The following is an 18,643-nucleotide window of genomic DNA, read 5'->3' as shown; positions in this document are numbered from 1 at the left end:
CCAAGTCCTTGGAGAGAAGCTTTCAGGAATCATTCTGAGAAACACAACTCCTTTCCTCAGAACTCAGAGCAGAACCCTAAAATGAAACTAAAAACCGACACTGGGCAGGACTGAAAATGTAACTAAAAACAGACCCAGTCCCTCCCATGAATGACATCACAGCCTGCCTATCTAATAGCCCCTTAATCACAGCTTTGACAGAGATATAATCTGGATAACTTAACCCACTTTCTTTTAATAACATTACTGCAGCAAATATATAATGCATTAAAAATTTCCTACATTTGTCACAAATGGGTAAGCTTTCTTCGGCTGAAATGTAATCATCCAGGTTTCCACTTGTCAAACAAAATGGACATTCTTCACTCATCACTGCTCTGAAATATTGGTTTGTCGTGATCTTTTGGTGCTGCATTTAAACATTTACTTCAGAGTTTTGCATTGAGTTCAAGTCCCAGCAGCAGCTAACACTGAAACCACTTATTAAAAATAGCATCTCTTCTTAGTCGACGTGTTTGATGGGGTGCCAGAAAACTGACAGTTCACTTTCAATCATGTACTGGGCTTTACCTATTCAATAACCTGCAAAACAAAGCATCATGGTCACAGACGTATTGTCGATGTTGGAAATCTGAAATGAAAATCTAGGCCAGGATTTTCAAGACCCACCCACTGCTGGAACTGTCATGGGCGAGACGGAAAATTTGATGCACCAGCAAAAAAAAAAAATCTGTTGACTTAAGGCTGGATCAAATTGCTGGAAATACTCAGCAGGCCTGGCAGCATCTGTACAGAGCGAAGCAGAGTTACCGTTTCGCGTTGAACATGACTCCTCTTCAGAATAAAAGGTAATATTGGAGAGCAGAGTTTTGATTCTGTTTTTTTGGTCATGTGCTGTTCTTACCCTTGTTTTTCTTTTGCACGTTTCTGATTTTGGTATCTGCCCATCTTGGGAGATGATAGACTGTGTCCAGGGTGTATGTCATTTTCAGCTTTATGGCAAGACTGTTCATGTTCTTGTAATCACTATCACTCTGGACAAATGCTTTGTTTTGTTATCACAACCATGACCACTTTCTTTGTCTTTTGTTCTATTACATCTTTGTGTCATTTAATCTCTCTATCCCATTAAACCCACTTCTCTTCCTTAAACATAATGTTAAATGCTTTTATTAAGCCTTTTCCTCTCTCCATTTGTGACCACCCTAACCCTTTGGTACTATAGGATAGCTAAATTATGATAAAATAAATAGCACTAGGGGAAACATGTATCTACCCTGTCCTGCTGAAGCTATTTTATTTATACATATACACATATCGAATCAAGCCCCTTTGTTGCTTGCATGGCACTGTGTAAACTTTCAGACATGTTGGCTGCATCTGAATAATTTTCAGAATGTTTTGTGAAGAATTTTTGCAAGCTTTTCCGTCATTGTCTTGCAGACACTGAGATAACTTTAAAAATGTGTCCCAGTGAGGAAGAGGGATTCCAGGAAGGGGGTAAATTAACCATGGTTAACCAAGGAAGTCAAGGATAGTATTAAACTGAAAGAAAAAACATATAATGTGGCAAAGATTAGGGGTAAATCAGAGGATTGGGAACGTTTTAAAAACCAACAGAAGATGATCAAAAAAAAAGAGGGTGAAGATAAACTATGAGGGTAAGCTAGCAAGTAATATAAAAATTGACAGTAAGCGCTTCTTTAAATGCATAAAAAGGAAGAGAGGCCAAAGCGAATGAGACTGCAAATAATGAAGGGGAGCCAGGAAATGGCAGAGGAGTTAAACAAATACTTTGACTCAATCTTCACATTGGAAGACGCTAATAACATTCCAAAAATAAATAATCAAGGGACAGAAGGTGGGGGGGAAGACATAATTACAATAACAATCATTCGGGCAAAAGTACAAGGGAAAGTAATGGGGCTAAAGGCCGATAGGTCCCCTGGACCTGATGGGTTGCATCACAAAATATTAAAGGAAGTAGCGACAGAGATAGTGGATGCACTGGTAGTAACCTTCCAAGAATCCTTAAATTCTGGAGAAGTGCCAGAGAAGTGGAAAACTACCAATGTAACACTTTTATTCAGAAAAGGAGAGAGATAAAAAACAAGACACTATAGGTCAGTTAGTTTAACTCCTGTTGGGAAAATGTTAGATTCCAGTATAAATGATGGAAACGTTTCACATTTTAAAAGTACACTTATTTTTATACAGTAATGACTATTAAGAGCGTGAGAATGATCAGAAATCCTCATTACGTAAAGGTATCTATTGCCAACAATCTATCCCATCTCATGAAATGAAGACAATATTCTGTTCTTATAACAGGTGAATTTTCCATCTGTATGTGTAAATGATGTAATAGCACCACATTTAGAAATGCATAATATAATCAAGCAGGGAAGTTGATGCACTATTGTCAAGCTTGCAGATTGAACAAAAATAGGTGGGAAGGCAAGTTGTGAGGATAACAGAGTCTACAGAAGGGTACAGACAGGTTAGGCGAGTGGGCAAAAATAATGTAGGAAAATTTGAAGTTCTGCACTTTGGTAGGAAGAATAAAGGAACTGAATATCATGGAGAAAGGCTGCAGAAAACTGCAGTGCAGAGGGATCTGGGGCCTCATGCATAAATCACAAAAAGCTAGCATTCAAGTTCAGCAGGTAATTGGGAAAGCAAATGGAAGGTTGGCCTTTATTTCAAAGGAATGGAACATATAAATAGGGAAGTCGTACTAAAACTATACAAGGCACTAGTTAGACCACACCTGGAATACTGTGAACATTTTTGCTCCCTTATCTAAGGAAAGATTATACCACCATTGAAGGCAGACAAGAGAAGGTTCACTCGGTTGATCCCAGGTATGGAGGGATTTTCATATTGAGAGAGGTTAAGTAAACTTCAACTCATTGAAGTTTAGAAGAATAGAGGCAACCTAAATGAGACATATAGGATTCTCAGGGGACTTAACAGGGTAAATATTGAGAGGTGTTTCCTCTAATGGGAGAGTCTATGACCAGAGTGCATAATTTCAGAGTGAGGGGGTGTCCATTTAAGAGATGAGCCGGAATTTCTTCGAGGGTAATGAATCTGTTGAATTCTTTACCGCAGAGAGCTGTAGAGGCTGGCTCGTTAAATATGTTCAGGGCTAAGATACAGATATTTAGACAGTAAGGGAATCTAGGATTATGGGGATAAGGTGGGAAAGTGAAGTTGAGGATTCATACCATAGAATCCCTACAGTGCAGAAGGAGGCCATTCAGTCCATTGAGTCAACACTGACATTCTGAAAGAGTACCCTTCTTCTGCCCACTCCCCTAACCCCACCCAGCCTGCACATCCTTGGACACTAAGGGACAATTTAGCATGGCCAATCCAGCTAACCTGCACATCTTTGGACTGTGGGAGGAAACCACGCAGACATTGGGAAAAAGTGCAAACTCCACACAGTCACCAAAGGCTGAACCTGTGACCCTGGTGCTGTGAGGCAGCAGTGCCATCTACTGTGCCACCATGCCGCCTTTAAATCAGATTATTCATGATCTCATTGAATGGCAGAGCAGACTCTGGGGAGAGTGGCCTACCTCTGCTGCTAGGTCTTTGACTCCACTCCACATAGGGGCTCATTTTGCTCAGTTGGTTTGACAGCTGGTTCATGATGCATTGCCAACAGCGCAGTTTCAATTTCCGTACCACCAGCTAAACCACCACCAGCCAGCGCTCTCTCAAAGGGGAAGAGCAGCCCATCATGCTCGGGATTATGGCAACTTTCATTTTCAATCAATAATCTATCTAACCCTGTCTTAAAAATATTCAATAACCCCACCTCCAGCGCTCTCTGGGGTAAAGAATTCCACAGACTCTCAACCCTTTAGAGAAAGTAATTTTCCTCATCTCTGTCTTAAATGGGAGACCCCTTATTATTAAACTGTGCCCCCTCGGTCTAGTCTCTGCCACAAGGGGAAACATCATGTTAGCATCCACACTGCCAATTCCCCTCAGGATCTTATGTTTCAATAAGGTGACCTCTTATACTCCTGAACTGCACTGGGTATTGGCCTAACCTTTCACAGAGAGTTCCTGTAGGCTTTTTTTCACTGTCTTAACTTATCCAGCCACCTTCGAAGATTTGTGCATGTGCAACCCTAGGTTTCTCTTGCACCTTCTTTGGAATTGTTGTATTTCATTGTTGTTGCCTCCATACTTCCTATTAGTGCCTCAGCTTCACTTCACACTTCTGTATGATAATTTATGTCTGCCATGTGTCTCCTCATATCTGTGTGGGGTTCCTCTGGTTGCTCCGGTTTCCTCCCACAATCTTGAAGTCTGTTATTATCCTCGATGTTTTCTACATTTCCAGTCGTCATGTCGACTGTAAACTTTGAAATAATTCCCAAGTCCTGGCTGCAAATATACAAGCAGAATCAGCATGGGTTTATGAAAGGGAAAAGCTATTTTGACAAACTTTAAGGGTGAGATCTTCCGGCTGTTCACACTGGCGGGTTCTTCCGATCCCACCAACGGTGCGCAGGATTCCCAGCAGCGTGGGGTGGACTCGATGGGAAATCCCATTGACAGTGGCAGAACTAGAAGATCCCACAACCGGCCAATGGCGAACCTCCTCCTGCCGCCGAAAAACAGAGCACGGGGAGGCCAGAGAATCGCACACTTTGTCGTTTGGGAATGGAACTAGTGGGTTAATAAAGAACCAGTGGATGTGGCCCATTTGGATTTTGGAAAGCATTTCATAGCATGCCATTCAAGAGGTTGTCATGATGTGGAGATGCCTGCATTGGACTGGGGTGAGCACAGTAAGAAGTCTTACAACACCAGGTTAAAGTCCAACAGTTTTGTTTCGAATCACTAGCTTTTGGAGCACAGCTCCTTCGTCAGGTGAAGGTTGCTCAAGAGGTTGTTCCACAATAGAATATTTCATGGTTATGGGAATTTTATGAGCATGGATTGAGGATTAATTAACCGATGGAAAACAGTGTGTAGGAATAAACATGTCGATGGCAGGATGTATCTAGTGGGGTACAAAGAGGGTTGAGTCTCAGTTATTTACAATCCATATAATAATCTTTATTAGTGTCACAAGTAGGCTTACATTAACACTACAATGAAGTTACTGGTAAAATCCCCTAGTTGCCACACTCCGGCACCTGTTCATGTACACTGAGGGAGAATTCAGAATGTCCAATTCTAACAAGCACATCTTTGGACTGTGGAAGGAAACTGGAGCAGCCGGAGGAAACCCATGCAGACACGGGGAGAACGTGCAGACTCCTCACGGACAGTGACCCAAGCTGGGAATCAAACCCAGGTTCCTGGTGCTGTGAACCAACAGTGCTAACCACTGTACGACTGTGCCATACCAGTGACTTGGATGAGGAAACCAACTGTAATGCTTCCAGGTTTGCTGGCGATACAGAGCTTAGAAAGGTTACGTGTGAGGGAATGTAAAGAGGTCGCAAAGGTGATTGGCAAGAAGTTGCCAGTTGGTGTATAAGTTGGGGAAGTGCGAGGTTATGTACTTTGCTCAGAAGAATTAAAATACAAGAATAAAAAAGTAAGGGAAAAGAGAAAACGTCCGAAGGATATTGGATATCTTTCTGCATAGATCGCAGAAATTTAACATGTAGCCACAGTGAACAATTAGGTAGGCAAACACTATTTCCAGGGCGGTTGGAGTTTAAGAGTAAGGAAGCCTCACTGCAATTTGCCATGACTTTGGTGAGACCACTCCTAGGATGCTGTGGGTCGTTTTGGTCTCCTAACCTAAGAAAGGATATTCTTGCCTTTCAGGAGGTACATTGAACGTTCACCAGATTGAATCGTGGAATAAAAGATAGAGTGGAATAGGCCTACCTTCTCTGGAGTTTAGAGGAATGAGAGGTGATCCAATGAAACATATAAAATGTTACAGGGATTTAGTAGATGCCAAGAGGTTGTTTCCTCAGCTGCAAAGTGTAGAAGTGGGAGTCATAGCCTCAGTATAAGGTTAAGCCACTTAGGACTGATGAGATGAGTAATTTATTTCCTGAATAGGTGGTAAATTTTTGGATTTATCTACTCCTGTGGGCCATGGATGCTTAGTCGATGAATACATTCAAGACTAAGATGAATACTTTTTTGAGCACGGAGGAACTCTAAGAAAATGGGGAGAAGATAAGAAAGTGGAGTTCATATCTGAGTCCAGCCATGATCTTATTAAAAGTAGTCAGGGCTTGAGCAGCTGTTTGGCGTACTTCTAATTGTTGTGTTCTTGCTGCAAAAAGAGCAATTGTCCTTCTGTCTACATTTCTCCTGTCTGAAAAACAACTGTTCGCTGCTTTCTGCCTCAACCAACTTCATATTCATGCTGCCTCTGCTCTTTTAAACCCATATGTTTCAGTTTTGCTTGAACCTTTTATATGGTACTTCATTAAAATCCTCATAAAGGTTAGCACTGTTGCTTCACAGTGTACGCCAGGGATCCGGGTTTGATTCCCGGCTTGGGTCACTGTCTGTGCGGAGTCTGCACGTTCTCCCCGTGTTTGCGTGGGTATCCTCCGGGTGCTCCAGTTTGCTCCCACAAGCTGGCTTGTAATGCAGAACAAGGCCAGCAGTGGGGGTTCAATTCTCGTAACGGCCTCCCTGAACAGGCTCCGGAATGTGGCGACTCTGGGCTTATCACAGTCACTTCCATTGAAGCCTACTTGTGGCAATAAGCTATTATTATTATTATTATTAGTCCCGAAAGACGTGCTTGTTAGGTAAAATGGACATTCTGATTTCTCCCTCAGTGTACCTGAGAAGGTGCCGTAGTGTGGCGACTAGGGGCTGGTTTAGCACCGGGCTAAATAGCTGGCTTTTAAAGCAGCCCAAGGCAGGCCATCAGCACGGTTCAATTCCCGTACCAGCCTCCCTGAACAGGCAGCGGAATGTGGCGACTAGGGGCTTTTCACAGTAACTTCATTTGAAGCCTACTTGTGACAATAAGCGATTTTCATTTCATTTAATTTTTCACTCGGGGGTTTTCACAGTAACCTCATTGTAGTGTTAATGTAAGCCTACTAGTACAATAATAAAGATTATTATTTGCAAATTCCAGTCAGTGCAGTACTACAATTGACATCAATGTCCCTCTGGGTGGGAGAAAAATCATCTATGTTCCAACGCCTCAATACTTTCTAGTAGCTCTTGCTGGAAGTTGGCGTTGTGGGGAAAGTAGATGAAGGCAGAATTGGATTTGGCTGTGATGGCTTATATGTTCAACAAGTAAAGTTTAATGAGGGATCAAAAATGTGTTGAATTTTGGGGAAGTGATAGGCTTGTGAATGAAATTCATCTTTGATGGTGTCGCAAAACAGGTATTAGCGCCAGTTTAACATTCAGCTCGATATCCTGTCAGCTGAGGTTTGTATAGCATGCAGCCAAAGTGATTCCTCTTCTACCTCCCAAGTCAAATTTTAACCTCTGCACCTTCAGCAGAAGACTGGAGAGAAAAAATTGTATTATACCTTGTACAATTTAACTTAGATAGCAATCCATATTTGTGACATCATGAGTTCTTTATGCATTACTTTGTAAATGATGTATTTGGCTATTTTCAGCTTTCACATCAAATGAAATTATATTTGACTGCAGGTTAAGTGTTACACGCAATGCTCGTGGTGTGAGACTTGGGTCTGATACATAGAAATGCATATTTGTATCGAGGAATCTGCCAATATGTTAATTATTACATACATTGTGTGGGCGGACTCTCTTTGATGTTTCTCCTTTTCTTGGAAATACTTGTTTTTAACAGGAATAACCAGATTTGACCTACTTGGAGACTTCGGAAGGTTCAACTGGCTCGGCAATTTTTACATTGTACTCTCATACAATCTGTTATTTGCTGTCGTAACAACTCTGTGCCTGATCCGAAAATTTACATCTGCTGTAAGAGAAGAACTGCTTAAAGCTTTAGGTAAGAGCCAATATCTGTTGACTCTCCCAAGATCCAATAATCATTTATTTTCAGTACTGCTGATACTTTTTAAATACTTGACACCAAAATAAATCCATTTGGCTTCTGTTACACTTTCAGTACTGATCACAGATCAATGTGGGAGGTATGAGGTACCGCTATCGGACCTGATTTACACTGCCCATTATGATTATCCATTAATGTACTTCACTCGGAACACAAGCGGTAAAAACAAAAATGTTGGGCATACTCCAGGTCTGGCACCATCTGTGGAGAGAGAAACAAAGTTAGTGGTTTTGGTCTGAGACCTTTCCTCCGAACTGAGAAAGGTTAGGAATGCAGTAGTTTTGCGCAAGTGTAGGAGAGGAGGGTGGGAACAAAGAACGTGATAGGGTGGTGGACCGGCTGCTATCCAAAAGGAAAGGAAATCGGAGAGAAACACTGACCAAAAAACAAATCAGCAAAGAAAAATGAAAGAAAATGGAGGTGGAGGTTACAATCTAAAATTGTTGAACTGAACAGTTCCAAAGAAGAATCATATTGGACTCAAAACCTTAAATCTGTTTGCATTTCCACTGGTTCTGCCAGACTGCTGAGTTTTTCCAACATTTTGTTTTTATTTCAAATTTCCAACTTTTGCAGTATTTAATTTTATTGTTCAGCTAGCTGAATGTTGAATCCGTAAGGCCTTTTTTCTGATTTCTGATAGCGGCTATTCAGAATCCTTCCATTCACAGCTCCTCTGGGCGCGTCTTTTATTTCTCCACCTCCTTTTGTCCTTCAATATGAAACATTTTACATTGAATATCTCCTGCCCTCCACCCTATTTATCGACCTTTGCTTTTGTTCCTTCCCCTCCCCACCCACTTTAGGGCAGCACAGTAGCACAGTGGGTGGCACAGTTGCTTCACAGCGACAGGGTCCCAGGTTCGATTCCCAGCTTGGGTCACTGTCTTTGCGGAGCCTGCATGTTTTCCCCGTGTCTGCGTGGGTTTCCTCCCACAAGTCCCGAAAGACGTCCTTGTTAGGTGAATTGGATGTTCTGAATTCTCCCTCCGTGTACTCAAGCAGGTGCCGGAATGTGGCGACTAGGGGCTTTTCACAGTAACTTTGTTGCAGTGTTAATGTAATCCTACTTGTGACGATAATAAAGATTATATTATATTTACTTCCTCGGAGCCTAACTTTCCCCAGTTCTGTTATGGGTCTCAGTCCTGAAATGTCATCTCTTGTTTCTCTCACCACAGATGCTGTTTGACCTGTCGTCAATTTACAGCCTTCTCTGTTGTTATTTCTGGTTTCCAGTATCCACAGTATTTTGCTGTTATATAGCTGAGGCGCAGAATACACTACTCGTGTGGATTTTGTACCTCCTGGCCTTTATGAGGATTAAATACTGATCTGATTCCTGTTAACTCAAAATTGCTTCCCGTCAGCTCAAAAGTTAAATAATCGGGCCCTGCATTCATGGGTGTTTCTTAAAATGTTTGATTTTATTGTAACAAAGAAATGTATTCCAATAGGCTGGAGTGATTCCAAAGTAACCGTTTGATCAGGGAGTTCAAATGCACTTCCTGGGCACAAAGAGCATTCAGTTTTAGATCTAAGAAAAATTGCTCCTTTATTCAGATAAAGGAATACTGCAACAATTTTTTTTTTTAAATGTAGAGTACCCAGTTATTTTTGCCAATTAAGGGGCAATTTAGCTTGTCCAATCCACCTAACCTGTACATCTTTGGGTTTGGGGGGTGAAACCCACGCAGACATGGGGGAAAATGTGCTAACTCCACCTGGACAGTGACCCAGGGCCGGGATTCAAACCCAGGTCCTCAGCGCCGCAGTCCCAGTGCTAACCGCTGCACCACGTGTCGCCCACAACAATTTTAAAGAATTGTTTACTTAAGCAAATTAAATTTATTTTATTAAGTTAGGAGACATAATCATGCAAACATAATCATTGTGTTCCTTTATCAGAATTTCTCACTTGTAACTTTCAAAGTTCTGGTAATTCTAGCAGAATATGTTATTCAGCCTGTTGAACCTGTGCCACCATTCAATATGCTCGTGACTGGTAATCCACTAAAATGACTTTTGCCTCACACTATTCCCATATCCCATCGTCATTAGAAATCCGTTGAACATCACTTTAAATGTGCTCAATGACTGAGCTTCCACAGCCCTCTGGGGTAAAAATTCCAGAGATTCGCCACTCTTAAGTAAAAAAACTTCTCGTTTTGGTCCTAAGTGGGTTTACCCTTATTTAGAAATTGTCCCCTAGTTCCAGACTCCCTATAAAGGGGAAATATCTTGCCTGTCTAACCTTTTAAGTATTTTGTGGGTTTCAATGAAATCGCCTCTTATTCTTTGAAACTCTCGAGAATAAAGGCCCAGTTTGCCCAACCTCCTTTCATGGGACAGTCCCACCATACAAGGAGCAAGTATGGTGAACCTTTATTGTAGCCCCTCTATGGCAATAATATCTTTCCAAGGACAGGAGCCCAAAACTGCACACAGTATTCCAGGTATGGTTTAACAACGTGCTGTACAATTGAAGCAGGACTTTGTTACTCCTGTACTCAAACCCTCTTTCGATTTTGTGAACTTTTAGTAAATCAACACTTCTCTGACTTAGTCTGTGTATCATGCAAAGATTGAAAGTAAAAGAAAAAAAATTACTGAAATTTTTTAAAATTTAGCATATAGCTAAATTCTGATACTTGTTGATTGCGGTATGAATTTTTGGAAAAGTCCCATTTTAATTCTGTTGCCAAAATATTTTATTTTATTCATTCATGGGATGTGGGCATCGCTTGCTGGGCCAGCATTTGTTGTCCATCCCTAATTGCACTTGAACTGCTATTTTAGAGGGCATTTAAGAGTCAACCACATTGCTGTGGTCTGGAGTCACATGTAGGACAGGCCAGGTAAGGACGGCAGATTTCCTTCCCTAAAGGACATTAGTGAACCAGATGGTTTATACGACAATCACAATGGTTTTATGGTCACCATTCGACTTTTAATTCCAGATTTTTATTGAATTCACATTTCACCATCTGCAGTGGCGGGATTCAAACCCGGGTGCCCAGAGCATTACCCTGGGCCTCTATATTACTTATCCAGTGACAATACCACTACGCCATTGCCTCCCCACAACCGAACACTATTTGATCTAACTAGTTTTAATAACAATGCAGGGGTGGCACTTTTGCATCACTGATTAAATTATTTGTTTTGTGCAGATTTGAAAAAAAATGTTGTTTCCCTTCTCTCCAGGTCTGAATAGTCTCCACCTTTCAAGTAGAACGCAAGAATCCGAGAAGGTCCTGCATTCTGCAAATGGACATCAGAAATCATTCTGAGATTCAATATCTGGCAATATCGCAGGCCACTTTCGGGATGCAAACAATTCAATCACATGACATTCCACTCCCACCCACAGTTCCACCGGGAGACCTGACAGTCATTTATTTTCTGCTGCTAGTAAGAGTCAGAGAAAGGTTCTGTTGTGGGAAAATGCTGACTGAGAAATGCCCAAGAAGTATATTTCTGGTGTGTTCTCCATTTTAACAAGAGTCTGAGGTACTGCTGAATGTGCTTAGCTTGGACGATCATGCTGCATTAAGACTAACTTCTGCAGATCACCTGTTTAGGATTGGTAGCCCTTTGGGAGGGATTTAAGATTTGCGGGTGGGGTGGGGGGTGGATTGTTTAATCTGTCACTGAAGCACTGGCCCAGTGTCACCTCTGGAAAACGTGCTCTCTAGAGAAATTAGTTTGTGATGTCTTAGCATGCAAACATGCTCTTCCAGACTATTCTGGATTCCTGGTTGTTGCTTACATTGGCATTGTGGAGCTGTTGCCATGCGCTGCTTATGAACAGAACCCCTAATTTTCAGTTGACTCCATCCTGGACTCCAACCTCTTGCAGATCACATTCAAATGCAGTCCGAATGCAGAAAGAAAATGTTTGTTGGCTAACCTCTCCCGTGGCAGTATGACAAATCTGTTTTCAATCTTCTGTTGTAAAACAAAAATTAAATTGGTGTACTTTATTGGTGAATAAAATCAAAACTAGATTAGTACAGCTATAAGTTGAATGCCCCCTTCATAGCAGCAACTGGAAGACAGTGCATTTGCTATTTCCCCACACAATCCAGTATCCAGTCGCCACCAGTAAACAGATCTGGACGCTGGCAGACCTGATCCATCTTGGTAGGTGGCTTCCTCATGAAGTTTGGAAAAACAAATTGCAGTGAGATTGCTTTTTTTTTCAATTCTAGTTTACCAATTGTAGAGTCTGGGAATTTGTATCCAGCCATTAGGAATCAGTCTTGTGTTTATAATTCCAATATCACTGCAACAAAGTGATACATTTCATTGGTAGGCTGAATCTTAAAATGTCAACCTGCAGTTGCAATTGGTTTCATGTCATCACGAAAGGCATTGAATAGTTGTGACAAAGGTGACTTGTGGAGGAGGCAAAGTTTAAAAAAAAAAAAAAAACATTTTGAGTACCCAATTCATTTTTTCCCATTAAGGGGCAATTTAGCATGGCCAATCCACTTACCCTGCACACCTTGGGGTTGTGGGGGTGAAACCCACGCAAACATGGAGAATGTGCAAACTCCACACTGACAGTGACCCAGGTCCTCAGCGCCGTGAGGCAGCAATGCTAACCACTGTGCCACCGTGCTGCCCTGGAGGAGGCAAAGTTAAATGTTCAGGTTTACCATTTGAAGCCAGATAAATTACTTCAAATTATGCAGTCTGAAAAAGGCAGAGTTGGGACAGAATTTAATCTCCCCTCCCCTTCCCAGTCCAGTTGTGATTTTGGAGGCAGGTGGGGGCATTTAAGTGGGTGAGAGGTTGTGGGTTGGGGACCCAGCGGCGGTGCTGGATTTCCAGCCCAGGGCCCTAGGTCCTTGAGAATGCCCAATCCTGGCCTTAAGTGTTCGGTGGGCAGTTGATTCCGGCGGGCCTTCCCCGCCATTCCTTCCACCCCCACCCCCCCTCAAAAGGAATAGCAAGTACTTGCCAGAATCTATTCCTTTTTCTGCCACTGTTTGATTCTTGGTTCACTGCTATTGCCGTGTGATGCTGTCAAGCTTGAGAGTGACAAATTCCAAGGAGAGGATAATGCTCTTCTAAACCATTAATCATATATTTTTTTAAATGCTAGGTTCATAAGGAAGGGGATTCTAAAACAAAGGTCTCTTTGAAAGTATTAAATCCATAAACCAGGTGTGATGTTTCATGGTAGTTCATCCCCAACTCGAAATTACTTTGTGTTCAACACCTGAATGGAGGTTCCAGACTGAAATATGTTCCTAAAACTTGAAAATAAATCCCTGCAGTGAGCAAACACACCGGTCCATCAACATTTGGCGAGCATGAACCTACCCTTTCTATCTCCTCCCCCTGTACAATTCTTCATCCCCCCCCCCCCCAAAAACCTGGCCAACATCCATAAACTTGTGATGACTCCACATTTCCCAAATAACAATCGTAACTGAGCTTAAAAGTAAACCATTGATTGTAAAATGTTTGCAATTTCCTGAGGATGTGCAAATTGATGCACAAATCTATTTGTTCTTAATTCCCTGTTGTACTGTCTTCAGGAATACTGATTAATAGCAAGTATAATACCCAATAGCCTTATTAGGTGATATAATTGTGATTCCCTTTTATTATGTCGGAGTTTTTTTTTAGGATAATGGGAGAAAAAGTGCTTCAGTTTTGTTTTTAAAAGAACTGAACACTAGCAAATTTATGCAGCAATATTCTTAATCTTACCTGAGCAGATTAGTTTGATTGGATGGAGGGAGGTGAAGAAAATTCTGTTCAACTAGTCGGGAAAAATGTTCAATTTCTAACATCATTACCTGGAACACGGATAGTAAAAGGGCGCTAGTACTTGTCTGCTGTCAGGAAACTGGGTACAAGGATATAGACTAATAAGATAATACAGTTGTATCCTGTATCATTCCAGGGAGATGCGGCATGTTCTTCAGACTATGCTCTCATTCTTCTGAGTTATGCAGACCTTGGTTACCTTGCATCAAGGTTAAATACTAGTTCTGTTTACATTAGTTGTGATCTGTTTTGATAAACCCATTTATGTAAGCCCTAGGCTGAACAAAATAAAGTATGTAGTTAGCAAATAATTAGACTAAACAGTAGCTGAATGAAGGCTCTATTCACCAGTGTCTGACAATCTGTTGCACATGAACATTGTTTTTACGGAGTGGGAAGAATACATTTTGAGATGTGTTTTATGCTCATGAATCTGCAGTAAGTTGGGTCTGGCCTTCGGGGAATTTAAAAATATTTTCAACTCGACTCTTTTTGAACAGGAAATATATAAAGCACATGTGCCCTGCTTTGACTGGTTTGTAAGATTTGAAAACTTTGATCACCTCAACACGTTGGTGAGTAGCTATCATTCAACATGTTGGCACGTAGTTTTGATCCAAATTTTCCTTCAGTAAAATTGGTAGCAATATTAGTGTAATGCATTTCATATATTGCCCTTGATTTCACTTAATTGCCACTCATTATTCCTTAACTATAACGTTGATCATGTCTGGTCAGTGTGCTTATGATAGTTCATTGTAGATGAAGCCCCTGAGGCTATGTTGCCAGTCGTCTGTGATGTTAATTGGATACACAGGTAGTTTTATTCTCCTAAAATAGCATGAGCATTATTGCTATAATGAAACCACCAGAGTTCATGCTGTATTTTCAGGACTATCAGCAAACACTGGCTTGTATCCATCCTACTTACTGGAACAGTTTTAAGGACAAAGTGTGAATATGCAGAAACCATATGCAGAATATGCATCGAACCATTCCGTTTATTTTTGTTCAAGGTGTAGTCAATTCCTTTTGTGAACGGATCTAACGAGATGCCAAAATCCATTCTGCTGCTCCCAGCTTTTGATTTTAGCAAAGGTGCAAGTGAAGATACATTAAGAGGCTTTGATTTGTTGCAGCCATATATTTTTGCGGTGACAGATGTAACAATCTCTTGAATGTTTGTAGGATCTGCGAGTGCAGTTTAAAAAAAAATACAACTTACTGGCTGATATTTTAGAGGTTTCATTTGATATTTTTGTTTTCCTGAGAGGGAGCAGTAAGAAGGAGTGTTTAACCTATTGGAATGTGGCACACAGTTGTCCCTTTGCCAGCTTCAGTCCAAGAATAACTCAAAACACTGGCAAACAGTAGTGTCATAGGTGGAGGCGAAGGAAAGGGACATGTAAATCTGTTCACAGATTTAGGTAATCCGTTCAAGAAAATGTAAATGCAAAGAGCTAGTCCTTGCGTTTGCACTCTGTGTATTAAACAGCAGAGCCCAGCTTGGTTATGAAGGTTATGCATACAGGAGGATATGCACAAAAATTACTATCTCCAAAAATGAACTTCAAGACAGTGTGAAAGTGCATTGCGAACATGGACTAGTTCCCAGCACATAACTGCACTGCTGTTAAATCTGAATGCTGAATAAAAAGTAACAGGCAGCTATTTATTAAGTTGTTTTAATATTTTGTTAGCAATGTTAGCCCTTGGATCTTGTGCAGTAACAGCAATACCAACGTAAAAGTGCCTGATTTGGCAGGAATGGCATCACGAGCATCATAAGGTCTCTGGCCTGAGCACGTCTGACAGGTTTACTTTGATGTTGCTACTGAATGTAAGAGACCCATATAACAGAAGGTATTGGCCCTAGTGCGATAATACCAAGAAAGTAACTTGTTTACTTTCAGCTACTACTTCTTCCGTTTTATTTTATGCGATTTGTTACTCAGCCATTTATGCAATTATCTGCAGTGACCAAAAAGGCCTAAACATATGGCATCATCTGAATCACACATTTACAAACTTTCCAGTTTCTTACCTACAAAGGGTTTTTGTTAATGACAAATTCACTGTGATTTCCTTCTTGCCTCCCAGCTCAATACCAGTGAGTTTGTTTTTTCTGATCACGTTTTCATAGCAACGTTCATGTACATTATGGTAGTGTTTGTTATGGGGTAGCATTTTTTTTTGTCTTGTGCACTGTGATCTGACATGTTTTCATAGAAATGTATATTTCTGTCACATTGTAATTAAAAGGAAATGCAAACAGATTATTTTGATATGTTTGAGTAACCCTTGTTGGAATAGCCCATTTTGTGTTGCCAGTAATATTCATGTTGGGTAAAGGCCCATATTTGTAACTGCAACAGGTAGACAGTTTACCTGGTGCACATGCCCATTCTTGCCCATCCATTGTGGGATTACTGGCATAAAATAGGCACTATAATAAGCTGATTTAAAATGTATAGACAAATCCAATCGGTCCAAATGTGAACTTCTTTCTGATACCTAGGCTGTGAAGCAACACTTTTTAGATTGTTTTCTCCTGTGAGCATTATTCTGTCTTGGAGAAAATGCGAGTAGTTTGGTGAATTGGCAGCTGTGTTTTTTGTTACAAACTATAAAGTTATAATTGCTTCCCTGCAGTGAGATCTGTTTGTTTAAGTTCAAGATGTGCACTCATTACTTTCAGAAGAACCTCTTCTGTTTATTTTTAAACAGGCATCCTACTGCAATATTTAAAACAATGTTTCTGAATGTTTTTATAAATTAAGACAGTGAAACTAAATTTGATTGAAGATCAGGCAGCTTGGTAAACAGTCTTAAGTGCATAAAAACGAATACATTTCTCTTGTGGAATGTTGGGACTGTGCATGATTTTCAGGCAGTTGAACCAAGTGGCATTTATTTTTATATTTAGGTCCAGATACATTGCATGGGGCCTATAAAACGGGTCACTTCTGTAGGTCACTATACTGGATTTGACTGGTTACAAAGTAAACAAAAACAGTTGTTTTCTCATTTTTGTGGCTACCAGAAGAAAATTGTTTTAACTCTTAGTCATTTTAAAGTGTTGGGCCATGTGTGTTTGTCAGGTAGGGTCCATGCCAAATTGACTACAATTTGATGCTCCTTACATCACTGGACCATGTGTTTGTAAAAAAAAAAAGGAGAAACTATTTTCTACTTTTTCCTGAAGAGTGTAATTTGTATCGAAGATGTACATAGTTAATTTTACAACTGGAGAAAACTAGAGAATTACATAACAGATAGAGTTATAGGAGCGTTTAACAGTTTGCTGAGATACTCATCCTTTCGTGATCGGTTGTCGGTCATTTTGCTCTTCATTCCCAACACTTTTGGTATTTTTTTAATCCAAAAGCTTGAACAGGTTCAATACAAATCAAATCTCATTTAGGAATAATGGAGGAGAATTAGCAAAGGCATAATGAATACACTAGATATGAATTCAGCTTCAGTCAGTGGGATAAGAGCCTCTGCCAGCTGTTGTGCGTGTACGGGGTCTCAACTCTGCTTTGTGGGCTTGAGGTAGTAGTACAAAATTGTAAGAAATTGAGACTTGAGGATAGCTGGTTTAGAAAATGGAAATATCGCACTGTGCAGTTTTGTGTACAGCTCCAAAACTGATGCGAAGGTTCAAAATGAAGGGAGCTGACCAGTGCTGTGTCATAGCTGACCTGGGGTTGTACTTTGCTGATTTTTTTCATGAATGTTGCATATTTTATTTCAGGATCTCCCAGAACTATGCTGGAAATACTTCCAAATTGATGGTGAATTACAGATACCATTGGCAAGGCTTAGCGTTTATTTCTAAATTAATTCGATTCGAAAGTTGAAGGAAAATAGTGACACCTGCAAAGAGAGATATGCAAAACCTAACTCTTAACAGTAACCATGTCTTGTAAAACAGCCGAAAATAAATACAGTGGCGTTACCATTTTGAATTGATAGTTAATGAAAGCACTTTTAAAAAATCATGTTAGTTTACTTATTCTTCAGCCACTGTCAATTAATCCTTTTAACATTTTGTTCAGGTATCGCAATATAAAATAAGTCACTTACTAAAACTTTCAGAATAATTTGACGTCCAGTAGTTTGCTATATCAACAAAATTATTGCATAAACTGATGAATTACATGTTCTAAAACAAACAGAATTTGTTCTCATGCAGGCTTTATTTAGACTTTTTTTTATAAAAACACACAAAGCAAGCAGCTGCCAATTCATTCGTTAAGTTCATTTTGATTTCTAGGATATATATCCTAGCTGTTGCAGCTGTTGATATATTGCATGTTAGTACTGTTTCATTGTTGGCACTAAGAGAATGTATCATCAACATTGTACCTATAATATGTTTATTTTTTTTAAAGTTTGTAATCAAAGTTTACATTGTAGCTCCTCTTGTGTTTACAATAAATTTCAATGAACTGTGTCTAATGTGCTTTTCCATATCCATTTCACAATCTGTCAGAGCACTAAAAAATACAGTACTTGAAAGGCAGATAGATTTTGGAGCTTGAATAATTCAAAACAGAACCATGCAATATGATGGTAGCAGTGTCTGATAATTGCCAATATTTAGCCCCTCCCACTTGCATTATTTCAATTAGGAAATACTAATTGGCAGAAAACAAAAAAAGAAAATCTAATTCAAACCATTGCTTCCTGGAACTACTGCTGTGCCTTTGAAGACTTAATGCAGGTGGTAAATATTTGTTTTTGATGAACAACCTGAAGAAATACATACTGATAAAAGGCCATTCAGTCCATTAAATTTGCCTTTTTAATAAATTCACACTGCCACGA

The 18,643-nt window shown here is 40.2% G+C and overlaps 1 protein-coding gene across 2 annotated transcripts in view; it reads left to right on the top strand.

The window, feature by feature from the left end:
• lmbr1 (limb development membrane protein 1) overlaps window positions 1-18,269 on the top strand; it is a 316,729-nt gene extending 298,460 nt beyond the window's left edge. For both annotated transcript variants that reach the window (XM_072508212.1, XM_072508213.1), the window contains 2 exons: window positions 7,796-7,957; window positions 11,231-18,269. In XM_072508212.1, the coding sequence (XP_072364313.1) occupies window positions 7,796-7,957; window positions 11,231-11,316 (248 nt within the window). In that variant the 3' untranslated portion in view covers window positions 11,317-18,269. The remainder of the gene's footprint in view (window positions 1-7,795; window positions 7,958-11,230) is intronic.
• Window positions 18,270-18,643: the final 374 nt, after the last annotated feature.

The sequence above is a fragment of the Scyliorhinus torazame genome, chromosome 6, assembly GCF_047496885.1.
Source record: "Scyliorhinus torazame isolate Kashiwa2021f chromosome 6, sScyTor2.1, whole genome shotgun sequence".
Classification (NCBI taxonomy): domain Eukaryota; kingdom Metazoa; phylum Chordata; class Chondrichthyes; order Carcharhiniformes; family Scyliorhinidae; genus Scyliorhinus; species Scyliorhinus torazame.
This window is presented reverse-complemented; position numbering and strand designations above follow the sequence as displayed.